Here is a 27,708-nt window from a genome sequence, read left to right on the forward strand (position 1 = left end):
TGCTTTTGTCTTTACTTATTGAGAGCAGATTTAATTGTTCAATTGTTTCTAACAGGAGACAACTCCAGGAGCTGCAATGTGTGGTAGGCCTGGAATCATGATGAACCAATCAGTGCTTTTTGTTATTAAATTTGATTAACTGTTTAACAGGTAACATTAAGGTGAGCAGCTCAGGGTTTGAAGTTTCAAATAATGATGAAAAAACAAGAAAACAAAAGAAAGGTAAGTGTCATTATTTTGTACGAAATGCTAAGCGTTTTTAATTTTGTGATACACAATATGAAAACTAATGAAAGTATATTTCATTGTTATCATGAGGGCTAAGATACGAAAGGTACTAATGAAGTGTGCCACTTTCTATACCTATTCTTTGTACCCTAAAATGTAACTACTCGTTCAGCGATGCACACAGAGGCCAAAATTGCTATCATGTGGCTATAAGAATGTTATTGGTCTTAACAGACTGTAGCAAATTTGACAAAATCTACCACTATTTCCTCATCAGAGGGCACTATTATCTACCATCTGAGCATGGCTTAGGTGTTGTGAAAATAAAAATTACAAATGTGCAGCTGAGTGCTTATCTACATCTACATCTACATCTACATTGATACTCCGCAAGCCACCCAACGGTGTGTGGCGGAGGGCACTTTACGTGCCACTGTCATTACCTCCCTTTCCTGTTCCAGTCGTGTATGGTTCGCGGGAAGAACGACTGTCTGAAAGCCTCCGTGCGCGCTCTAATCTCTCTAATTTTACATTCGTGATCTCCTCGGGAAGTATAAGTAGGGGGAAGCAATATATTCGATACCTCATCCAGAAACGCACCCTCTCGAAACCTGGCGAGCAAGCTACACCGCGATGCAGAGCGCCTCTCTTGCAGAGTCTGCCACTTGAGTTTATTAAACATCTCCGTAACGCTATCACGGTTACCAAATAACCCAGTGACGAAACGCGCCGCTCTTCTTTGGATCTTCTCTATCTCCTCCGTCAACCCGACCTGGTACGGATCCCACACTGATGAGCAATACTCAAGTATAGGTCGAACGAGTGTTTTGTAAGCCACCTCCTTTGTTGATGGACTACATTTTCTAAGCACTCTCCCAATGAATCTCAACCTGGTACCCGCCTTACCAACAATTAGTTTTATATGATCATTCCACTTCAAATCGTTCCGTACGCATACTCCCAGATATTTTACAGAAGTAACTGCTACCAGTGTTTGTTCCACTATCATATAATCATACAATAAAGGATCCTTCTTTCTATGTATTCGCAATACATTACATTTGTCTATGTTAAGGGTCAGTTGCCACTCCCTGCACCAAGTGCCTATCCGCTGCAGATCTTCCTGTATTTTGCTACAATTTTCTAATGCAGCAACTTCTCTGTATACTACAGCATCATCCGCGAAAAGCCGCATGGAACTTCCGACACTATCTACTAAGTCATTTATATATATTGTGAAAAGCAATGGTCCCATAACACTCCCCTGTGGCACGCCAGAGGCTACTTTAACGTCTGTAGACGTCTCTCCATTGATAACAACATGCTGTGTTCTGTTTGCTAAAAACTCTTCAATCCAGCCACACAGCTGGTCTGATATTCCGTAGGCTCTTACTTTGTTTATCAGGCGACAGTGCGGAACTGTATCGAACGCCTTCCGGAAGTCAAGAAAAATAGCATCTACCTGGGAGCCTGTATCTAATATTTTCTGGGTCTCATGAACAAATAAGGCGAGTTGGGTCTCACACGATCGCTGTTTCCGGAATCCATGTTGATTCCTACATAGTAGATTCTGGGTTTCCAGAAATGACATGATACGCGAGCAAAAAACATGTTCTAAAATTCTACAAGAGATCGACGTAAGAGATATAGGTCTATAGTTTTGCGCATCTGCTCGACGACCCTTCTTGAAGACTGGGACTATCTGTGCTCTTTTCCAATCTTTTGGAACCCTCCGTTCCTCTAGAGACTTGCGGTACACGGCTGTTAGAAGGGGGGCAAGTTCTTTCGCGTACTCTGTGTAGAATCGAATTGGTATCCCGTCAGGTCCAGTGGACTTTCCTCTATTGAGTGATTCCAGTTGCTTTTCTATTCCTTGGACACTTATTTCGATGTCAGCCATTTTTTCGTTTGTGCGAGGATTTAGAGAAGGAACTGCAGTGCGGTCTTCCTCTGTGAAACAGCTTTGGAAAAAGGTGTTTAGTATTTCAGCTTTACGCGTGTCATCCTCTGTTTCAATGCCATCATCATCCCGTAGTGTCTGAATATGCTGTTTCGAGCCACTTACTGATTTAACGTAAGACCAGAACTTCCTAGGATTTTCTGTCAAGTCGGTACATAGAATTTTACTTTCGAATTCAATGAACGCTTCACGCATAGCCCTCCTTACGCTAACTTTGACATCGTTTAGCTTCAGTTTGTCTGAGAGGTTTTGGCTGCGTTTAAACTTGGAGTGGAGCTCTCTTTGCTTTCGCAGTAGTTTCCTAACTTTGTTGTTGTACCACGGTGGGTTTTTCCCGTCCCTCACAGTTTTACTCGGCACGTACCTGTCTAAAACGCATTTTACGATTGCCTTGAACTTTTTCCATAAACACTCAACATTGTCAGTGTCGGAACAGAAATTTTCGTTTTGATCTGTTAGGTAGTCTGAAATCTGCCTTCTATTACTCTTGCTAAAAAGATAAACCTTCCTCCCATTTTTTTATATTCCTATTAACTTCCATATTCAGGGATGCTGCAACGGCCTTATGATCACTGATTCCCTGTTCTGTACATACAGATTCGAAAAGTTCGGGTCTGTTTGTTATCAGTAGGTCCAAGATGTTATCTCCACGAGTCGGTTCTCTGTTTAATTGCTCGAGGTAATTTTCGGATAGTGCACTCAGTATAATGTCACTCGATGCTCTGTCCCTACCACCCGTCCTAAACATCTGAGTGTCCCAGTCTATATCTGGTAAATTGAAATCTCCACCTAAGACTATAACATGCTGAGAAAATTTATGTGAAATGTATTCCAAATTTTCTCTCAGTTGTTCTGCCACTAATGCTGCTGAGTCGGGAGGTCGGTAAAAGGAGCCAATTATTAACCTAGTTCGGTTGTTTAGTGTAACCTCCACCCATAATAATTCACAGGAACTATCCACTTCTACTTCACTACAGGATAAACTACTACTAACAGCGACGAACACTCCACCACCGGTTGCATGCAATCTATCCTTTCTAAACACCGTCTGTACCTTTGTAAAAATTTCGGCAGAATTTATCTCTGGCTTAAGCCAGCTTTCTGTACCTATAACGATTTCAGCTTCGGTGCTTTCTATCAGCGCTTGAAGTTCCGGTACTTTACCAACGCAGCTTCGACAGTTGACAATTACAATACCGATTGCTGCTTGGTCCCCGCATGTCCTGACTTTGCCCCGCACCCGTTGAGGCTGTTGCCCTTTCTGTACTTGCCCAAGGCCATCTAACCTAAAAAACTGCCCAGCCCACGCCACACAACCCCTGCTACCCGTGTAGCCGCTTGTTGCGTGTAGTGGACTCCTGACCTATCCAGCGGAACCCGAAACCCCACCACCCTATGGCGCAAGTCGAGGAATCTGCAGCCCACACGGTCGCAGAACCGTCTCAGCCTCTGATTCAGACCCTCCACTCGGCTCTGTACCAAAGGTCCGCAGTCAGTCCTGTCGACGATGCTGCAGATGGTGAGCTCTGCTTTCATCCCGCTAGCGAGACTGGCAGTCTTCACCAAATCAGATAGCCGCCGGAAGCCAGAGAGGATTTCCTCCGATCCATAGCGACACACATCATTGGTGCCGACATGAGCGACCACCTGCAGATGGGTGCACCCTGTACCCTTCATGGCATCCGGAAGGACCCTTTCCACATCTGGAATGACTCCCCCCGGTATGCACACGGAGTGCACATTGGTTTTCTTCCCCTCTCTTGCTGCCATTTCCCTAAGGGGCCCCATTACGCACCTGACGTTGGAGCTCCCAACTACCAGTAAGCCCACCCTCTGCGACTGCCCGGATCTTGCAGACTGAGGGGCAACCTCTGGAACAGGACAAGCAGCCATGTCAGGCCGAAGATCAGTATCAGCCTGAGACAGAGCCTGAAACCGGTTCGTCAGACAAACTGGAGAGGCTTTCCGTTCAGCCCTCCGGAATGTCTTTCGCCCCCTGCCACACCTTGAAACGACCTCCCACTCTACCACAGGTGAGGGATCAGCCTCAATGCGGGCAGTATCCCGGGCAACCACAGTCGTAGTCCGATCAGGGGATGCGTGGGACGAGCTGGCCGTCCCCGACAAACCCCCATCCCGACCCCCACAGTGATGCCCATTGGCAACAGCCTCAAGCTGTGTGACCGAAGCCAACACTGCCTGAAGCTGGGAGCGAAGGGATGCCAACTCAGCCTGCATCCGAACACAGCAGTTGCAGTCCCTATCCATGCTAAAAACTGTTTTGCTAGGAACGTCTGAACTAATCTACAGAGAGCGCAAACAAATCGACAAAATTTAAACGGTTATTAAAATACAAGATTGCCTAGTAAATGCAGTAATGCTGCTACTTGCGCACTGCTGACACTGCTCGGCGGCGGAAGGAGACTAAGCGAAATTACACTATTCAGGTACTAAAACACGATGCTACACTCTCAAATACTATAATACGCCCGAAATTTATGAATTAAACAATGCAAGAACCAAAAACACGCAAAGAAATTAAGAGTTAAACTATGTAACAAATGAGTGAGCTAGGAGTATACGACTTGCTGCTCAGCTGCTTATCCAACGGCGGCAGGGAGCACACTGACTGCGACCAACCGACACTGGCCGTTCAAAACAAAACAGTAGACAAACGACTACGCGAATTTACACTATTCAGGTACTAAAACGCGATGCTACAACTCTCAAATACTATATACGCTCGAAATTTATGAATTAAACAATGCAAGTACCAAAAACACGCAAAGAAATTAAGAATTAAACTATGTAACAAATGAGTGAGCTAGGAGTATACGACTTGCTGCTGCAGCTGCTTATCCAACGGCGGCAGGGAGCACACTTATTTGAGATCAGGGTATGCCACATACCACTGAATCTAACCATCAGGATTGCTTTAAACTTGTTGTTGTTGTTGTTGTTATTCTAGTCTTCAGTCCAAAGACTGGTTTGATGCAGCTTTCCATGCTACTCTATCCTGTGCAAACTTCTTCATCTCCGACTAAGTACTGCAACCTACATCTTTCTGAATCTGCCAAGTGTATTCATCTCTTAGTCTCCCTCTATGATTTTTACCCTCTGCGCTGCCCTCCAATACTAAATTGATGATCCCTTGATGCCTCAGAACGTGTCCTACCAACCGATCCCTTCTTCTAGTCAGGTTGTGCCACAAATTCCTCTTCTCCCCAATTCTATTCAGTATCTCCTCATTAATTACGTGATCTATCCATCTAATCTTCAGCACTCTTCTGTAGCTCCACATTTCGAAAGCATCTTTTCTCGTCTCATCTAAACTATTTATCATCCATGTGTCACTTCCCCATGTGGCTAAACTCCAGACAAATGCGAGGGTTGAATGAAGCGTAATGCCGCCACCTTCGTTAATTGGGTTTGGATGGGAATATTTTAACAAATCAAACACAGAAATAATCCTTAGAATGTGATCTTTAATTATCACTTTTCCACATAATCACCAGCCAATTGGATACATTTCTGCCAACGATGAACAAGTTTTTTTAAGCCGTCACGGAAGAAGTCGACACTCTGTTTCTGCAACCACAGTCTCACAGTTCTCTCAATGTCTTCATTAGAAGCATAATTATGTCCCCGCGGATCATCTTTCATTACTGGGGACAGATGGAAGTCAGAGAGTGCTAAATCTGGACTGTATGGAGGATGCTGTACGGTGGTGAGATTCAGTCTCTGAAGTTCTGCTGTGGTGACATGTGAAGTGGGAGGTTTGGAATTGTCATGCTGCAGAAAAACATTTCCCTTTTCCTTTCGGACCCTTCTTAGCCATCGCTTCAGAGTTTGCAGTGTTGTGATGTAATGCTCTGAATTTATTGTTGTTCCACGATCAGGGAAATCAACATGGATAACACCATCTGTGTCTCAGAACACTGTGGCCATGATTTTTCCAGATGAGGACTGCGCCTTGAATTTCTTTTTCTGGGTTGAGTCTTTGTGTCTATATTCCATAGACTGACATTTCGTCTCTGGGTCATAATGGTGTACCCACATTTCGCCTTCTGTCATAACTGAATGGGAAAAGGCATCACCTTCATTCTCATAAAACAAGAGGAGTTCCTGGCAAATTTCAAGTCTGTGCACTTTCATTTCAGGAGTCAGAATCCGGGGTACCCATTGTGCACAGATCTTCCGTTAGTCAAGCAAAGCAATAATGTGACCCACACGTTTTTGTGAAATGCCGATTGTGCTTCCAATTTCTCTCTGAGTGATATGACGATTGACCTGAATCAATCTGTCAACATTTTGCTCGTGAAACTCGGTGGTTGCTGTCACAGGCCGTCCAACTTTTTGTTTGTCACACAGGTCAGATGTTCCCGCCTCAACGTCTTGAAACTTACTCGCCCAACAATGCGCAGTTCTCACATCAACACAATCACCATAAACTGCTTTCATTCTCTGATTAATCTTCTTTGGGGTGACACCTCCTGCTGTCAAGAATTCAATGACTGCACGTTGCTTAAATTGCATTGACTGACCGTCTGTGCAGGATTGCATACTTTACACTGTAACAACACAACCATTCAACGCTAAGGCTTCCCGCAAACTGGAGCTGTAGAGAAGAGGCTACAGAATAAGCCAGTACCTGCCACATGCCAATGCTGCCAACTGTTGAAGAGTTACGAAGGTGGAGGCATTATTTTTCAGTCAACCCTCTTACTTTCAGAAAAGGCTTCCTGACACTTCAATCTACACTCGATGTTTACAAATTTCTCTTCTTCAAAAATGCTTTCCTTGCCGTAGCTAATCTACAATTTTATATCCGCTCTACTTTGACCATCATCAGTTATTTTGCTCCCCAAAGAGTGTAAGTCATCTACTACTTTAAGTGTCTCCTTTCCTAATCTAATTCACTCAGCATCACCCGATTTAATTCGACTACATTCCATTATTCTCATTTTGATTCTGTTGATGTTCATCATATATCCTCCTTTTAAGACATTCTGTTCAACTGCTCTTCCAGGTCCTTTGCTGTGTCTGACCGAATTAAAATGTCACTGGCAAACCAAACAGTTTTTAGAATGAGATTTTCACTGTGCAGCGGAGTGTGCACTGATATGAAACTTCCTGGCAGATTAAAACTGTGTGCCGGACCGAGACTCGAACTCGGGACCTTGGCCTTTCGCGGGCAAGTGCTCTACCATTTGAGCTACCCAAGCACGACTCACGCCCCGTCCTCACAGTTTTACTTTTGCCAGTATCTCGTCTCCTACCTTCCACTTGCACTTGCCCGCGAAAGGCAAAGGGCCCGAGTTCAAGTCTCGGTCCGGCACACAGCTTTAATCAGCCAGGAAGTTTCAAACAGTTTTTATTTCTTCTCCATGGATTTTGATTTCTACTTCAAATTTTTCATTTGTTTCCTTTACTGCTTGCTCAATATACAGATTGAATAACACCAAGTATAGACTACAACCCTGTCTCACTCCCTTCTCAACACTGTTTCCCTTTCATGCCCCTTGATTCTTATAACTACCTTTTGCTCCCTGTATTTTACCCCTGCCATCTTCAAGTCACAGCTTTCTCTAAGTCTACAAATGCTAAAAACATAGGTTGGCTTTTCCTTAATTTATCTTCTAAGATAAGTCGTAGGGTCAATATTGCCTCACGTGTTCCAACATTTCTACAGAATCCAAACTGATCTTCCCCGAGGTTGGCTTCTACCAGTTTTTCCACTTGTCTGTAAAGAATTCTTGTTAGTATTTTGTGGCTGTGACTTATTAAAATGATAGTTCAGTAATTTTCATACTTGTCAACACTTGCTTTCTTTGGGATTGGAGTTAATATATTCTTCTTGAAGTCTGAGGGTATTTTGCCAGTCTGATACATCTTGCTCACCAGATGGTAGAGTTTTGTCATGGCTGGCTCTCCCAAGACTATCATAGTTCTACTGGAATGTTATTTCAGTGTTCTGTCAAGTTCTTCATGCAGTATCACATCTCCCATTTCATCTTCATCTATGCCCTCTCCCATTTCATAATACTACCCTCAAGTGCATTGCCCTTGTATAGATCCTCTATATACTCTTTCACCTTTCTGCTTTCCCTTTTTTGCTTAGAAGTGGTTTTCCATCTGACCTCTTGATATTCATACAAGTGGTTCTCTTTTCTCCAAAAGTTTCCTTAATTTTCCTGTCGACAGCATCTATCTTACTCCTAGTCTTATATGCTTCCACATCCTTACATTTGTCCTCTAGCTGTTTCTGCTTAGCCATTTTGCACTTGCAGTCAATTTCATTTTTGAGACGCTTGTATTCCTTTTTGCCTGCTTCAGTTATTGCATTTTTATATCTTCTTATTTTATCAATTAAATTCAATATCTCTTCTGTTACCCAAGGATTTCTACTAGCCCTTGTCTTTTTACCTACTTGATCCTCTGCTGTCTTCACTATTTCATCTCTCAAATCTACCCACTCTTCTTCTATTGTATTTGTTTCCCTGTTCTTGTCAATCATTCCCTAATGCTTTCTCTGAAACTCTGTTTCTTTCAGTTTATCCTGAGTCAGTCTCCTTAAATTCCTACCTTTCTGCAGATTCTTCAGTTTTAATCTGCAGTTCATAACCAATAAATTGTGGTCAGAGTCCATATCTTACAATTTAAAACCTGGTTTCTAAATCTCTGTCTTGCCATTATATAATCTATCTGAAACCTTTCAGTATCTCCAGGCTTCTTCCACGTATATAACCTTCTTCCAAGATTCTTAAACCAAGTGTCACCTATGATTAAGTAATGCTTTTTGAAAAAATTCTACCAGGTGGCTTCCTCTTTAATTCCTTATCCCCAGTCCATATTCACCTACTACTTTTCCTTCTTTTCCTTTTCCTATTATTGAATTCCAGTCCCCCATGACTATTAAATTTTTGTCTCCCTTAACCATCTGAATAATTTCTTTTATCACATCATACATTTCTTCAATCTCTTCATCATCTGCAGATATAGTTGGCACATAAACCTGTACTACTGTGGTAGGCATGGGCTTCGTGCCTATCTTGGCTACAATAATGTGTTCACTATGCTGTTCATAGTAGCTTATCTGTGCTTCTACTTATTTATTCATTATTAAACCTACTCCAGCATTACCCTTATTTGATTTTGTATTTATAACCCTCTATTCACGTGACCAGAAGTCCTGTTCCTTCTGCCACTAAACTTCACTAATTCCCACTATATCTAAATTTAACCTACCAATTTCCCCTTTTTAAATTTTCTAGCATACCTTCCTCATTAAGGAATCTGACATTGAAACTTCCTGGCAGATTAAAACTGTGTGCCCGACCGAGACTCGAACTCGGGACCTTTGCCTTTCGCGGGCAAGTGCTCTACCAACTGAGCTACCGAAGCACGACTCACGCCCGGTACTCACAGCTTTACTTCTGCCAGTACCTCGTCTCCTACCTTCCAACCGGGCGTGAGTCGTGCTTCGGTAGCTCAGTTGGTAGAGCACTTGCCCGCGAAAGGCAAAGGTCCCGAGTTCGAGTCTCGGTCGGGCACACAGTTTTAATCTGCCAGGAAGTTTCATATCAGCGCACACTCCGCTGCAGAGTGGAAATCTCATTCTGGAATCTGACATTCTCTCTGATCCACAGAATGCCAGTTTTCTTTCTCCTGATAATGACATCCTCCACAGTAGCCCTTGCCCACAGATCTGAATGGGGAACTATTTTACCTCTAGAATGTTTTACCCAAGAGACGCCATCATTTAACCATAAGTAAAGCTGCTTGCCCTTGGGAAAAATTACGGCTTTAGTTTCTCCTTGATTTCAGCCGTTCAAGGTACCAGCACAGCCAGGCTATAGCGGTTAATGTTACAAGGCCAGATCAGTCAATCATCCAGACCGTTGCCCCTACAACTATTGAAATGGCTGCTGCCCCTCTTCAGGAACCACATATTTGTCTAAATGATAATTAATTGAAATCCTCAGCTGCCGAGAGGTGTTGTTGGTATACCTCGAGGGGGACAGCTGAAATGTGTGCCCCGACCATCTGAGCCACCGAGGACACAGACGAATAGTGCGGTTGCAGGGACTTATCCCTTGCATGCTTCCCATGAGACCCACATTCCCAACTGTCCACAATCTACATACGTAATGTACCTAATAGGTATTTGCCCATCCACTAATTACTCGCGCACACTAAGGTGACTATTCCCGCAAGAGTTCGGGCAACCTGTGCGCATTCGCACAGATGAAGGTCAATGGCTGGGTAACCTTTAACTATATATAGTTAAACTATACTCTTACGGGATTCATCACCTTAGTGTGCGTGAGTAATGAGTGGATGGACAAATACCTATTAGGTACACTACGTATGTAGATTGTGGACAGTTGGGAATGTGGGTCTCACGGGAAGTGTGCAAGCGGTAAGTCCAAACAGTCACGCTATTCATCTGTGTCTTCTGTGGCTCGGATGGACAGAACGTCTGCCATGTAAGCAGGAGATCCCAAGTTCAAGTCCCGGTCGGGGCACACATTTTCCGCTGTCCCCATTGAGGTATATCAACAACACCTGTTGGCAGCTGAGGGTTTCAGTTAATCATCATTTATTCTGGAGAAGTTGCACGGTCATCAATGGTATCTTTTCTTTCGAGAACAGTTACTATCTTCATACACGATTGTCTGGCCTCTCAACAGATACCCCTCCGTTGTGGTTGCACCTACAGTATGGCTATCTGTATCCGTGAGGCAAACAAGCCTCCCAGCCACAAGCATGGTCCATTGGTCATGGTTAATGCAGCAAAAACAAGTGAAATAGTGGATTTTAAAACATGGTAGATCTCTTTATACAAAAGGTTATCATCTCAGTTGAAGCAATGGGAAGAGGCATAGAAAAGAGAACAAAGTATCATTTTCTGCCCAGCAGTTCCTGCACTACGAGCACTGTTTAGAAAATAAAGGGCAGGTAGTTTATTGGAGAACTCAAAGATCTTACATTTACATTAATGAAGGCTATGACGTATTTTCATAGTAAAAACACTGGGCTTCCTCAAACAGAGGGATACGATGAGAAAGTTCCCGTAAACACAACAGAAAATATGATATTGAGAAACTACTGAGTATATTACAGATCAAACAGTATCTAGCCTTTTATAATCAGCCGAAGCCATGGACTATCACAGAAGGAGATAGGATGACTGAAAAGTGACTAGCATCTTTGGTAAGATGTAATGTATTCTTTTTTGTATGAACTTAGGACACTATTTTTAACACTTAGCTATAAAGTTAATACTCGGTGGTTTAGGTTTGTGTATGGTAACAATGCATTTTTCCGTGTAATAGTGCGCTCAAGACACATACATCTACTTTAAAGTAAATTACATCTAGTGCACTCAAAATACTATCATTCATTAATTCTACACCTACATGTACAGCTACATCTACATGGATACTCCGCAAATCACATTTAAATGCCTGGCAGAGGGTTCATCGAACCACCTTCACAATTCTCCATTATTCCAATCTCGTATAGCGCATGGAAAGAACAAACACCTAATCTTTCTGTATGAGCTCTGATTTCCTTGTTTTATCGTGGTGATCGTTTCTCCCTATGTAGGTCGGTGTCAACAAAATATTTTCGCATTCGGAGGAGAAAGTTGGTGATTGGAATTTCATGAGAAGATTCCTTCACAACGAAAAACGCCTTTGTTTTAATTCTGTCCAGCCCAAATCCTGTATCATTTCAGTGACACTCTCTCCCACATTTCGCAATAAAACATAACATGCTGCCCTTCTTTGAACTTTTTTGATGTACTCCATCAATCCTATCTGGTAAGGATCCCACACTGTGAAGCAGTATTCCGAAAGAGGACAGACAAGCATAGTGTAGACAGTCTCCCTAGTAAATCTGTTACATTTTCTAAGTGTCTTGCCAATAAAATGCAGTCTTTGGTTAGCCTTCCCCACAATTTACAGCCTTTGGATTTGACTTTTAACCGAAGATTCCTTTTAGCACTCATATGGATCACCTCACACTTTTTGTTATTTAGGGTCAACTGCCAATTTTCGCACCATTCAGATATCTTTTCTAATCTGTTTGCAATTTGTTTTTGTCTTCTGATGACTTTATTAGTCAATAAATAACAGTGTCATCTGGAAACAACCTAAGACTGCTGCTCAGATTGTCTCTCAAATTGTTTATATAGATAAGAAACAGCAAAGGGCCTACAATACTCCCTTGGGGAATGCCAGAAATCACTTCTGTTTTACACAATGACTTTCCATCAATTACTATGAACTGTGACCTCCCTGACAGGACATCACAAATCCAGTCACATAAGTGAGACGATATTCCATAAGCACACAAGCTCCTTGTGTGCTACAGTGTCAAAAGCCTTCCGGTAATCCAGAAATATGGAATCAATCTGAAATCCCTTTTCAATAGCACTCACCACTTCATGTGAATAAAGAGCTAGTTGTGTTTCACAAGAACCTGGTTTTCTAAATCCTTGTTGACTGTGTGTCAATAGACCACTTTCTTTGAGGTAATTCATAACGTTCGAACACAATATATGTTCCAAAATCCTGCTGCATATCGACGCTAATGATATGGGTCTGTAATTTAGTAGATTACTCGTATTGCCTTTCTTGAATATTGGTGTGATCTATGCAACTTTCCAGTCTTTGGGTACGGATCTTTCATCGAGCAAACGGTTGTATATGATTGTTAAGTATGTACCTAATGCATCAGCATTCTCTGAAAGGAACCTAATTGGTATATAGTCTGGACCAGGAGACTTGCTTTCATTAAGTGATTTAAGTTGCTTCACTACTCCGAGGATATTTACTTCATCTTCTTTTGTAAAGGCATTTTGGAAGGCTGTGTTTAGTAACTCTACTTTGGCAGCACTGTCTTCGATAGTATCTCCACTGCTATCATGCAGAGAAGGCATTGACTGTTTCTGCCGCTAACATACGACCAGAATCTCTCTGGATTTTCTGCCAGGTTTCGAGACAAAGTTTCATTGTGGAAACTATTATAAGCACCTCGCATTGAACTCCGCACTAAATTTCAAGCTTCTCTAAAAGATCGCCAATCTTGGGGATTTTGTGTCTGTTTACATTTGGCATGTTTGTTTTGTTGTTTCCGTAACAGTGTTCTGACCCGTTTTGTGTACCAAGGAGGGTCAGCTCCATTGTTTGTTAATTTATTTGGTATAAATCTCTCAATTGCTGCTGATACTATTCCTTTGAATTGAAGCCATATCTGGTCTACACTTATACCGGGAAGGAGTGGAGACTGTCTCTCAGGAAGGCGTCAAGTGAATTTTTATCTGCTTTTTTGAACAGGTATATTTTTTGTTTATTTTTGGAGGATTTGGGGGTTACAATATTCAATCTTGCTACAACAACCCTGTGTTCGCTAATCCCTGTATCCATTTTGATGCTCATTATCAACTCAGGATTATTTGTTGGTAAGAGGTCAAGTGTGTTTTCACAACCGTTTACTATTCGTGTGGGCTCATGAACTAACTGCTCGAAATAATTTTCTGAGAATGTGTTTAGCACAATTTCGGATGATGTTTTTATGTGTATCTCCGGAATTAAACATGTATTTTTGCCAACATCTTGAGGTTAAATTAAAGTCACCACCTACTATATTCGTATGAGTCGGGTACGTGTTTGAAATCAAACTCAAGTTTTCTTTGAACCTTTCAGCAACTGTATCATCTGAATTGGGAGGTCAGTAAAAGGATCCAATTATTATTTTATTCCAGTTGCCAACAATGACATCTGCCCATACTAACTCACAGGAACTATCTACTTCACTTTTGTGACAATATAAACTACTTCTAACAGTAACAGACATGCCACCGCCAACCGTGTTTAGCCTACCTTTCGGAACACCATTAGCTTCTTCTCAAAAAGTTCGGCTGAGCTTACCTCTGGCTTTAGCCAGCTTTCAGTGCCTATAACAATTTGAGCATCAGTGCTTTCTGTTAGCACTTGGAGCTCTAGCAATTTCCCAACACAGGTACAACAATTTACAATTGTTGTACTGATGGTTCCTGGATCTAGGTTCTTCCTGTGTTCGGCCTGCACCCTTTGTGACTGAAGCCCTTCTTGTGTTTTCCTGGGAGCCTCTAACCTAAAAAAAAGCTACCCAGTCCACGCCACGCAGCCCCTGCTACCTGTGTAGCTGCCTCCTGCATATAGTGGACACCTGACCTTTTCAGCAGAATCCGAAACCCAACCCAACGTAATTTAAATAACTGGTTTAAAATATATTTGCTTCCTCATTTACTGCAACAAATGGAGAACTCCAAGTGACAAAAATCACCATAGCAGCTACAAATATTTCAAACTAGGTAATATTATTCTTACACATTTCAGAAAATAAGCTGTTTCAAATGGTAGAATGAAATTGGTCATTAAGTTATTGAACATGGTTAGATGTCTTGTACCAAGTGCTGCAGGGAAGCTATCGATAGACACACAGACACTGTGGGCAGTACAATAGTGGGTAGAAGAACTGTCAATGGGAAGACACAGATCAATATCAGAAAGAAGTTGGTAAATTAGAAGGCCTCTTATCAGACAACATGCTGATGTGCGTTGAAGTCCCCAAGTAGAATAAAGGGAGCTGGGGGGCGGGGAAATATGGGGTGGGGGGTGGGGGGCTGATAGATTAAGGTGGTCATTTCAAGACACGTGTGCCCCACTTGGGAGTAAACAGACATTGCAAATGGTAATCTCTTGGGTCATTCATATTTGCAATGCCATCAAAACCATTGTCGCACATGGGGGGATCCACTCACAGACATATGTGGGACCAATGTACAGACCCCTCCAGATGCTTTCTCATGGTGTATTGTTCCAAAAGAAGACAAAGTAACAGCGCAGGGTTGGAGAATGGTCTTCAGTGAATGTGGTTCTTGGAGAATAACACAGGCAGCAACACAGGACATTAGTTACTGCAGTTCTGGCTGATGACAGTAGTATCCATTGTAGTTCTGCTGAATTATCAAATTAGGCATGTCCTGGTTAGGTATGAAGGGGCCAAGAGAACAAGTCACACTCCAGGACCACTGAGGGGTAAAACAACGTTGACAAAATTAGGTTCTGAGTCTGTTGGTGTGAAGGGATCTGGAACCTCGAAGGTCACCAGACCTTCCGCTGAGATTTCTTCTTTTTCTCCTTTACTATGTCAGAGGCTTATTTGCTGTAAGGGCAGGAACTGAGGAGGAGTGCACGGCCCTGAGGTCTGCACACTGGGCTCTTTCAGGCACTGGTTACTTATCTGTAGATTTCCAGAAGAGGATTCACTACAGGGAGCCCTGTCACTGGTAGAGAAATGGATACGGGCACTACTACTCTCAGAATTACCTGTGGTATCTACAGACGTGTAGCTGATTGAAATATGTTATGGACCATTCGAAACTCGCAGTGTGTCGATGCAGGAATCCTCCTCTCTTACACCTTGAATGACCACAGCATGACCACTGTTAAAGAGTGGGACATGCCTGAGCTATAATGTCTTGACCATCTTGTGGACAGCATGTCAAGGAGGATACAAGCACGTTACAATGCACTGACTGGAGCAATATGGTACAAAATGTTACCAAGTAGCTGACTTTGCTTTCACGGGTGTGTATGTCTGTGCCCTTTTCAAAAGATTGCCTGTAATTTGGTTACTGTTCTGTGTTTATTTCCAACTATAAGTTTCTTTTCTGCTTATTACATAATTATCTCCAAGTTCTGAACCCAAACCCCAGACATTAGTAGATATGCAGGATGTCCAAAACGTTTTTGCACAATTTATAGGTCAATGCTATTATTTCCATTAGATTTCCTTATGGCAGTGCAAAATTCAAAATAGAAAGAGGAGACAGGAGAAGAGAATCCATATCGCCAAAACTATTTCAGCATCTTGTAGATTCTTAAACTCAGTATGTGTTAACGAAACATATCTGAATCATCTTAATTCTGATGATAAAATTGTATCATTTACATCTGGTACAGATAAGACTTCAACAACTAATGGAAGAACTCAATAGACTAAGTTTCAGAGTAGACCTGAAAACCAGTATCAAATCAGTTCAAATGTTCAAATGGCTCTGAGCACTATGGGACTTAACATCGATGGTCATCAGTCCCCTAGAACTTAGAACTACTTAAACCTAACTAACCTAAGGACAACACACAACACCCAGCCATCACGAGGCAGAGAAAATCCCTGACCCCGCCGGGAATCGAACCCGGGAACCCGGGCGTGGGAAGCGAGAACGCTACCGCACGACCACGAGATGCGGGCATCAAATCAGTCAAACAGTTGCAGGTATAATGGTTTATTAACAAACCTTGGGCATGGTTTCAACACTTGTAAAATTTTCTTCTGCATAAGTACATGAATCTATTGAGGAAATCTTTACATCATAATTAAAATGAATTATCAAGGTGTAAAGGATGTACAAAATCACTGAGTAAAGATATAATAAACAGAAATTATTTGCACATAAAATCACATATTGGTGACAACGAATTTCAGAGCAAATAAGTTCATGTCAAGCAACATGGTATGTGTGTCCATCAGTAAAACCAAATAAAATTAATTAAAAAACATTCCCACTGGAGATGGAATAAGCATAAAAGTCTTCATATTAAAATGTACATGGAATTATGTGGCTGGTGACATGGTGCCAATTCAGAATCCTAAATGAAATAATTGTACACTCACTACGTCCGTGACATACTTTTTTTCATTGATTGTAACAACCAACAACTAGGTTTGTTGTTTAGCACTTTCAACATATTTCATGATAGAATATACATAATTTTTTCCACATCTCTTCCTGGTCTATTGTATGGGCAAGAACCACCTACCTATAAAAGGGTGGGGGTGGGAGTGAAAAAGGAGTGTATCCCACCACGCATGAATACCTTACACTTTAGTCATCCAGTATTTGAGAATGAGGGCACTTAGAGACTTATAACAAACTTTATATATAGTTTATCTAAAAACAAAGATGATGCGACTTACCAAACGAAAGTGCTGGCAGGTTGATAGACACACAAACATACACACAAAATTCATTTGTGTTTGTGTGTATGTTTGCATTTGTTTGTGTGTCTATCAACCTGCCAGCACTTTCGTTTGGTAAGTCACATCAGCTTTGTTTTTAGATATATTTTTCCCACGTGGAATGTTTCCCTCTATTATATTTATATATAGTTTAAAACACTTACGAAACTTTTTCTTGCTGATTACCCCCACAAAATAATGAAAGGAAAATTGTTTATCATTTACTACACTTACACTGCTCATGTAGTAAAACTGCCGCATGGGGCATGAAGTTTTAATTTATTACTTTTTCACTACTAATTGTATTCATGACACATTTTGCAGACTATATTCACATATATCACTTAATGTACCAGAAAAATTATATCATTGTACAACGTACAGATCAGGAGATATGAGATCAAATACAGAGATGGACACAGCAGAGACGGGGGGGGGGAGGAAGAAAGAAACAGAGAGAGGGGAGGAAGAGGAGATGAACAGACAGAGGGGGATGAGGAAATAAACAGAAAAAGGGAAGAGGAGGAGATGGACAGAGAAAGGAAGGAGGAGGAGATGGACAGGGAGAAGGGGGAGGAGGAGGAGATGGAACTGGGAGAGGAGAATTGGACAAAGGGGGGAGGAGCAGATGGACATAGGGGGAGAGTAGCAGATTTACAGGGGGGGGGGGGGGGGGGGTTAAGAGATGGACTAGTAAAAATTTGGAATACATACATACCTCAGCAATGCAGGATACTCAGCTAGTGAGTTTATATATTGAAAAGAAGATAGCACAAATCAACACTGAAGTCATACAACCAGTTGACAAATTTTTGTGTTTAGTGTAGTTGGCAACAATTAATGGATGAACAGGAAAATTAACAGAAGAGTAAAAAATGACCTGTTTTGTCTTTGTGAAGTTAAATAGTTTTCCAAACTAAGCTTCTGATGTGCCTGAAATGGAGAGGTCATTACATGTATATTATCAGTTTTGACTTACTGCAGTGAGACTTCACGCGAAACTACTGAAATGCCAACGGCTGCTCAGCAAGCAAAGAGCAAGATGCTTGTTGGAAATAGCTACGAGAAAAAGGAAAACAAAGAAATGAACTGAGGAACAGACTGGAGTGGACTTCTCAACTATGGCTCTAATGAGGGAAGGAATATTTATGTTAAAAAGTCCAATGATGATGGTATCAAGAGAGATGGAGCACAAGCTCAGATTAGGGAAGGATGAAGAAAGAAATCAGTCATGAACTTAGAAAGGAACTATCTCAGCATTTTCCTTTAGTGACAGAGAGAAACTAAAGAATACCTGTATACGGACGGTCATACAGGGATTTGAACCTCCATCCTTCAAAATGCAATGCCATTACTACAATGAAAACGAAGTGAAGATGGATGGGACATACAGCCACGCAAAAATAATACCAACAATTGATCAAATTCGTTTACAGACAGTAGGTATAAATCAAGATTAGCAACCAAATACAACTGAACAGAAGAGCATAAACATGCCCAAAGAATGAAGTAAGTTTGGATGCAGAATAAAACAAAGCTCACCGGCAAATGCAACACGACTTTATGTGGTCTGAATCAGGCCTCACGAGTAGACAATAAAAAGAATAAGCAAACAGCAGAAGAATTGACTTTAATTCACAAGTCTTAATGACAGACAAAGGCAAATGTAATAATTCACTCAGCAATTCAATTTTGGACAACAACCCACAAGCAGCCATACAGAAAAATATGTAGGATAGGGAAGCCGCTGCCACACATGAGGTGACCATCGTGCTTTCTTGCCTCTTTACTGTTCTCTGCTTAGGCAAAAAAGCAAGACTGTTACCTCATATAATGGCTTCCACAGTTATTACGAACAAATTATACAAGAAAACAATAAAAGCAGAGAAAACAAAAAACATAAAATTCACTTTCTTCTTGTTTATAAGAATAAAACTGGAATGAAATGAAACACAACCCAGCTAACATATTAAAACAATGTAAGAATTTTAAAAAAATGATAAACATCTGATATATAATTATAAACTTTCCATGATACTAACCTGTCGATTCAAGGTAATGGCATTTGGCTGACATTTTGAGCAAATACCCTTAGGCCAAGGTGGATGATCTTTGCAACCAGCCCTGATTCGACAGCTAATATCCTCCAGGTTTACAAATTTACCCCTGCAAAAACAAAGGACAACCATTTAGATGGTGTGAATCATCTTCTAACTCTAACAACAACAACAACAACAACAATAAAAATAATAATGAATACAGGCAAAAGTTGAGAGACTTAATATGTCTCTAAGAAATAATTTCATATCATTAATAATAATAATAATAATAATAATAATAATAATAATAATAATAATGACAGCCATAATAACAATAATAATACAATTTTAAACATGGTTGTGTGACGACAACAGTACAAGCACATCAGTTGGCTGTTATTATTACAGCACAACATACATACAACTTTAGGCCACTGGTTTAAGAGTTTACAAAGTACTGGCACAAATTTCAGTGGTAGACATAACTGTATTTAGGCAATAGTGTGGGCACTGGGAGAAAGTGATCAGAACGAACTCCACAAAACAACCATGTGAGAAAACATACATCCTGTCTTTTGCACTTTGTAATGTGCAGTGATGTTGATACTATGTGTCTTGTAAGCTGGATTTCGAGATTTTTAAGAATTGACATAGTGCTGAAAGACTCTTTACTACACAACGGCACAGTGTTTAATGAATGGACATATTTTATACCACTTTAAGATGTTCTGGAATGTACACAGCATGACAAAATTGTTAGTGGTTTAACCACATCTGTAAATGGCAATAAACTGCTGAAACCGATAATGTGAATATTGTAATTACAAATTGATCTTGAAGTAATAAATAATTATTATGGGCATTAATGACACAAACTCACTGTGTTTCTGCTATGGTATTTCTAAATATGTTGAATTACTCAATGTGTTTTATAAACTTGCTCTTTGCACTCAACTGTGATCTTTATGGACTAACTCTGTATTAGGCTGTCATATATTTCAGTCTATTAATGTTTATGTTTTATGTTTAAATTAGTTCTAACAAATTGCACACTAAGTGTGATACAAAATAGAGTGTACTGTGAGCTGACCTTGTGTTTCACGAGACCTTAACAAGACATGATGTAAGATGTTCCTGGCAAAGCAAACTGAACTACTGAGACGCATATATCTGACGTCTTCCAATTAAACCACATTATGTGCTCTGCAAAGCTGGGTTTTTAATACAAGAGGTAAAAAATTGCTGTATGTGATTAGACATGCTTGAAGGAGACAGTGAAAGTTATTAGCCACAGGAACATGAAAGTTAGCAACATCTTGGGTGGTCACCGCCTACAAGTGTTTCTGTAACACACAATTATTTTCACATGTTTCAAACTGTTCATCTCTATTTAAGTTAAGGCAACTAATTTATAAAATAAAAAGAGTCAGTATGATCTCACTTTTATTTATCAACAATTAGAGGTACAAATAACAAAAGAATGGAAAGATATAATATGATATCTTTGACTGGTTTATATTTACTTTTCATTTTAGGGGATGAGATAACACTTGGTCACAACAGTCAAGATCAGGTATTTTGTGTATGATAGATTTATTAATTGTGCATAACAATGTTTCATTCTGACAGTGTGTTAATTCTGTAAATATTAGCTGTTCCAGTTTACCGCATTGTATTCACCTTTCGACAATCTCCAGACAAATGATCAGGGTAGTAAGTATTATATTCAAATGTTTTACGTTTTTATGTTATACTTTCTGACATGTTCCACACCAACAAGAACCATCTCATTTTTGGGTTTATGGAACAAAAACTGAATCTAATCTAATCTTAAGATACGAGTGTGTGGAAAGAAACTGTCTTACAGTTGTTCCACGTGTAATGCACCTAGCTTAACACGACTGTTACAAAGCAAAGTCTTCACAAAAAGCTTTATTGGTTTATCTTTCATTTCTTATTCTTTAGATTTAACCAATCCAGTCTATTTTAAGTTTGTAGAGATTAAGATGTACCTCAAGGAACGGCATCTTTAATTTGTTTTCAAAATGTAGATCCACTTATAGAATGAAGATAATTGTGAAAATTTAACTAATGAAATATTTCATTCTGTTATACCACAGTAAATTGAATCCATTTGTCAGCAGAGGTACAATCATTAATGGGAAATATGAGGAAGACTAATGCATGTTAATGTACTTTAAAGTCAAACTGCTTTATGTTAACACAGTAACTGAAAATCATAGGTGAACCTAAAACAATGGTATGAGGAAAGACAAACAATCATCATACAGAGAAATCACTGAGATGCACAGATACATAAATCAGTTGTTGATAATGGGTCAGCAACACAGTGTGCCCAGTAGGGAGAGTTGTTTGTTGTGGTCTTCAGTCCTGAGACTGGTTTGATGCAGCTCTCCATGCTACTCTATCCTGTGCAAGCTTCTTCATCTCCCAGTACCTACTACAACCTACATCCTTCTGAATCTGCTTAGTGTATTCATCTCTTGGTCTCCCTCTACGATTTTTACCCTCCACGCTGCCCTCCAATGCTAAATTTGTGATCCCTTGATGCCTCAAAACATGTCCTACCAACCGATCCCTTCTTCTAGTCAAGTTGTGCCACAAACTTCTCTTCTCCCCAATCCTATTCAATACCTCCTCATCAGTTACGTGATCTACCCACCTTATCTTCAACATTCTTTTGTAGCACCACATTTCGAAAGCTTCTACTCTCTTCTTGTCCAAACTAGTTATCGTCCATGTTTCACTTCCATACATGGCTACACTCCATACAAATACTTTCAGAAACGACTTCCTGACACTTAAATCTATACTCGATGTTAACAAATTTCTCTTCTTCAGAAACGATTTCCTTGCCATTGCCAGTCTACATTTTATTTCCTCTCTACTTCGACCATCATCAGTTATTTTACTCCCTAAATAGCAAAACTCCTTTACTACTTTAAGTGTCTCATTTCCTAATCTAATTCCCTCAGCATCACCCGATTTAATTTGACTACATTCCATTATCCTTGTTTTGCTTTTGTTGATGTTCATCTTATATCCTCCTTTCAAGACACTGTTCATTCCGTTCAACTGCTCTTCCAAGTCCTTTGCTGTCTCTGACAGAATTACAATGTCATCAGCGAACCTCAAAGTTTTTACTTCTTCTCCATGAATTTTAATACCTACTCCGAATTTTTCTTTTGTTTTCTTTACTGCTTACTCAATATACAGATTGAATAACATTGGGGACAGGCTACAACCCTGTCTCACTCCTTTCCCAACCACTGCTTCCCTTTCATGCCCCTCGACTCTTATAACTGCCATCTGGTTTCTGTACAAATTGTAAATAGCCTTTCGCTCCCTGTATTTTACCCCTGCCACCCAAGCACATCTCGCAACCCATCCTTAAAGTTTCACTTCTGCCTGCACCTCATCTCCTACCTACCAAACTTCAAACAAGTTCACCTGTGTAGCTTGTAGGACAAGCACTCCTCGAATAAATGATACTGCGGAGACATGGATTGTTTTCTGCTCTCAGGCAGTTTTGTATTCTCAGAATTGTTTACACGAGCGGTGAATTTTTGTTGATAGTTACTGTCTAAATGTTCCTTACGAGTACTTTCTGTGAAATTTTTCTGTCGTAGTTTTCGGTGTGAAGGAAGAGGTAGTGATGGAGGAGCATCATGCTGCACCTGCAGTTTTAATACATTTAGTGGCAAAGTAGATTAGGAGCAGGGTGATTTTGGAGCATGCAAGAACCTCGTTGTAGAGCTTGTGATGTAAAATCCACAATACCAAAATTTTACACGAATGACAGCGAACGAGATGGAAGAAATACTATTTACAATTGGACACAAAATTGCCAATCTACATACTATTAAGCGTAAATCCGTTAGTGTTAAGGACAGGTTGCTTGTGACACTGATATTTCTAGCATCAACTATGTTTATTCTCTTTAATATTTGGTAAAATAACAGTTACAATTAAATAACCTTACACCAATTTTGTCTTGATATCCATAGATGCTCAAAAGCCAAATAGGGCAGATGCCTGATAAATGAGGCATTTCTGGACATACATTTACTTCAATATTTTTAATTGTACCATCATAAGGAGCCACTTATAAATTCCTGAAGGTCTGTTCCCTCAACACCCAATATAATAATATAATAAAAAATAATACATGATAAAAAATTACAGAAATGGTACAGCAGTATTTTTTGAAATTAAATGGCAATTTTTCAAGTTTCAAAACAACTACTTTCAAACACAACTTCACTTGTTCCTCTACCTTAATAAATCTATGCTATAAAACTACTTTACCTGACTCCTTGGAGTGTGGTTATTCTGGCAAGCTTCTTCAGTGTACATATACTTACTTCTTATGTCAGTTCCTGTGGTCCAGTAACTGTACATTCTATAATGCTGACCTTTCCTCGTACAAACTAATCAAATGCCCAGCTTCGTCCTAAGTCCACTTTCTGGCAGCTTTCTCCATTACTTTTTTTGCCTCACATCGCTGACATTCACTCACAATGTGTATCAATAGTGACAGAAGTGTCAACTGTGTCGACAATGCCAGTACACATTTATAGAGCAACTCGTTCCAGTGTCGATACGCACAGCAAGTAGCGTGCTAGTCTTTCGTTCATATTTTCACATTAACATGGGGTTGAGTCTCTTTGGTGACAATTTTATTTTCATTTGTTAATTTTATATAATATGTGCATGATATTTTTATATGTCATTTGCTAAGTAGTACTGTTTAAGTCTAGAACTTTTGAAACAGGCTAACTGCTTATGCTGTTCATTTAAGAGGTAAAATGGCCAATTTCTTTGCTGAGAAACATGCCTTGACAAAATCCCCCCCCCCCCCCCTACTAGTGGCTCAAAACATGCTGCTTCATGGGTACTTTTATTTAATGTGTATTTGAGTGTGGCCAAATATATTACTCAGATGTGGCAGTGGACAAAATGTGAAATACAGCACAAATCTGGGACACAATATGGCCACTCAGTACCCACCGAGTACTCTCTGTTCTCCTCACAATGTCCATGTAGCTTTCCTTGTCCGAGAGCTACAGTGAGCAGCTCTTGAGAGATGGAGGTTGCTGTCTACATGAGAGGTCTACACTCGCAGCAGTGACTATGGAAGATCTTGCCCCACTCTCCGACACTGCTGGCGAGCTGACTCTGCGCTGTTTACACAATACTAATTGCTCCCAAAAGCTGAGAGTGAAAAACTCATGTGTATAGCTAGGTGTAGCCATAACATGAGGGATTGTTCCTAGAATGAATTTTCGATCTGCAATGGAGTGCGCAGACATTAAACTTCCTGGCAGATTAAAACTGTGTGCCAGACTGGGACCGAAACCTAAGCATTTGGTAAACAACTTGCCCATTAAAGGCAAAGGTCTCTGGTCTGAGTCCCAATCTGGCACATAGTTTTAATCTGCCAGGAAGTTTTATGTCAGTGCACACTCTGCTGCAGAGTGAAAATTCATTCTGAGTTCTCAGTTGTTTGATACAGACAAGTTGTTACAGTCACATAGCAATATCCAAGAGCAATAGACCTAGTTCTATTTAGCATCTACTTCAAGTTAATTTATCATACTGAAATATGAGGCGGCTTGGGGCAAAAATCCTATTCAACAGGTAAATAAAATGTAGCTGCAAGTTCCATCACTAAGGGAAGTTAGCCTACAAGTTCGTGATTCAATTTGTGAAGGGGCTTAGTGTTCTTCCTTTGTATTGATTAAAATGTTCAGTAACTCTTGCTACAGCAGATCATAAAGAACAGGCAATATGTAAGAAGAGGTATTTTTTTCTGTTAAAGAGAATCCACAATTGAAATTAACAATGGTGAAAGAGGTATTTGAAGGAGACCATCTAAATCAAATGCAAAGATACAAGTCAAAAGTCCTGTCTACAAAGGCATTCATCAGCTAACTGTTGAGTTTTGAGAGGTGAGAGATAATTTCTTTGTTACAGAGCACATGCCAGTCCATTTTATCAGAATGAATGAGTATGAAATACATTCTTGCGAAATTTGTGCTGCAGACCTAAGGGAAAAAAATCTACATGATTCTGTCCTGTGAACTGGAGGATCAATTAAAAAATGTAGTACGTGATGGTGATCTGCCCCCCCCCCCCCCCCTCCAAAAATTGTGGTTAATAATGAGACATGGTGCTTCACTTATAACCAAGCAATCAAACAACTGTCACTCATGTGGAAAACAATGTCAATGGGGCCAAAAAATACATGTCATGTAAGAACATTAGTGAAGATATTCACTAGCTTCTTTGGTAAAATGGATTGTACATAATGAATTTGTTCCATCAGCACAAATTGTTGATCAAATTTTCACCAGAATGTTCTGAAGAGACTACATGGAAACTGTTATGCAAATGCATATACAACGGCGAGCAGAAATGGCTGAAGCATCACGATAAAGCCACTGTCCACACCACTCTGCAAGTTCAATAGTTCTTGGCAGAAAATAACGTGGCAGTTGTTCCTCACTCTCCCTAACGACTTAAACATGACTTTTTGTTACTACTACATTTGAATAAGCAATTGAAAAGTTGTAGTTTTGCTGATCAAAATGAAGGGGCGGAGAGAGGGGGGGGGGGGGGGGGGGCAGATCATCAGTAGCACACCAACAGGAGGTCTCCAAAAATATTTCCGGTTGTGGAAAAGTTTTTGGAAAAAGCAAGTTAATGGATCAATAGAATCAATTTCATAAACGTAAATTGTGTCTGACACCATAGCATACTCGCATTGTCTAGTCTTTCAGCTATTTCTGCAGTAGGACATCAAGGCAACTCAAGAGGCAGGCTGCTAGATTTGTTACTGGTAGGTTTAAACAACATGTAAGTGTTATGGAGATGCTTCAGGAACTCAAATGGGAATCCATGGAGGAAAGGTGACACTCTTTTCGAGAAACACTATTGAGAAAATTTAGAAAACCGGCATTTGAAGCTGACTGCCGAATGATTCTGCTGCCACCAACATATATTGCACGCACGAACCACAAAGATAAGATATGAGAAATTAGGGCTCATACTGAGGCATAAAGACAGTCATTTTTTCCCTCACTCTATTTACAAATGGAACAGGAAAGGAAATGACAAGTAGTGGTACAGGGTACCCTCTGCCATGCACCATACGGTGGCTTGCAGAGTACCTATGTAGATGTAGATGTACCACAGCAACAAGTAGCCTTTGGAGAAGAGCATCTGTGTTGATTTATTTTCCCCTGCACAGTCTGTTTGTTTCCCAACTTACACTGTGTGAAGTATATGGGAGAATGTATTTTGAAGGTCCCTCTGGTATGTCCAGAGTTTTCACAGACCATTGATGTCTCAGTGCCAACTTAACTTATAGATGGGCACTGCTGAAACCAGAGAGCTTTGCCAGCAGCCAAGGGGTGGCAGTCTGCTTCTGCACAGCACAGGTGGACAGTTGGTAATGGGTATCTCCCCCTAGCCTGTGTGTGGAGTGGACACTCTTGGACACGAGAACTACAGGGTACTCTTCCACTGCATCTGGTAAAGTTGTGGATGCATTTTTAAGGTGCTCCTCTGAAACCATGGACCAAGGTTTCAGTATCCCCATCACAGACACTGAGATGGGTGCAAAGGATATGGCATGGTTATTGCAGCAGAACAGGACAAAACGCTGCGCCTGAACCATGACATGGGCAGAACCACAGACCCAGGTGTTTACCTGCTGGCAGTAATAAGGATGGCTCAGCAATTCTAACACTGATTTCAATGCTCACAGACGAAGACTTTGCCTCACGCAGAGCTCTCTTTGTATCCATGTGTTCAGCTATCAGTCGCTCGCACTGGTCGCGTGTTGTTTTTTTCTTCACGCTTGATCTCTACACTGTGTTCAGACTCTATGCTCCATTGTAGATTGATTCACACATCAAGATTCGTTCCCTATTCTGTGGTTTAGCTCCCTGGCATATAGTCGCCCACCATCAGCTAGTACAGTTACATCATTCATGCTGACACTGACCACCCTGCGACTTTGTCACAGCCACTCTGATACTAAAGTGGCAATTACAGATGTTCTTACACGTGCAACATTCTTTTTTTAAATTGTAGCCACCATGAATATAGCATTTTTTTCAATGCCGGAAGGGCAGGTAGCTCCAGAAGCAGCAACAAAAACTGCAGCAGGAGCAGGTACAGTAACTGGTTGCAATGGTACCCAACAGTTACTATTGAGTGGTTCCTCTTCGAAACAGCACCCAACATGAGCAAACCAGTTGCATGTCTACCTGTGGTTACTCATACCTTAGGTTCTTGGGCTATGCACAGCTTTATATAAAAAAGAATAGCTCGATGTAGTCAAAGGGTAGAGCCATACGTCTGCTCTCATCCTTC

At 40.7% G+C, this 27,708-nt stretch overlaps 1 protein-coding gene across 1 annotated transcript in view; it reads right to left on the reverse strand.

The window, feature by feature from the left end:
• Window positions 1-27,708, reverse strand: part of LOC124777500 (nuclear protein localization protein 4 homolog) — a 244,756-nt gene that overhangs the window by 144,863 nt on the left and 72,185 nt on the right. The window contains exon 5 of the mRNA XM_047252942.1: window positions 19,309-19,432. Coding sequence (XP_047108898.1) covers window positions 19,309-19,432 — 124 coding nt within the window. The remainder of the gene's footprint in view (window positions 1-19,308; window positions 19,433-27,708) is intronic.

The sequence above is a fragment of the Schistocerca piceifrons genome, chromosome 2 (genome assembly GCF_021461385.2).
Source record: "Schistocerca piceifrons isolate TAMUIC-IGC-003096 chromosome 2, iqSchPice1.1, whole genome shotgun sequence".
Taxonomy (NCBI): Eukaryota; Metazoa; Arthropoda; class Insecta; order Orthoptera; family Acrididae; genus Schistocerca; species Schistocerca piceifrons.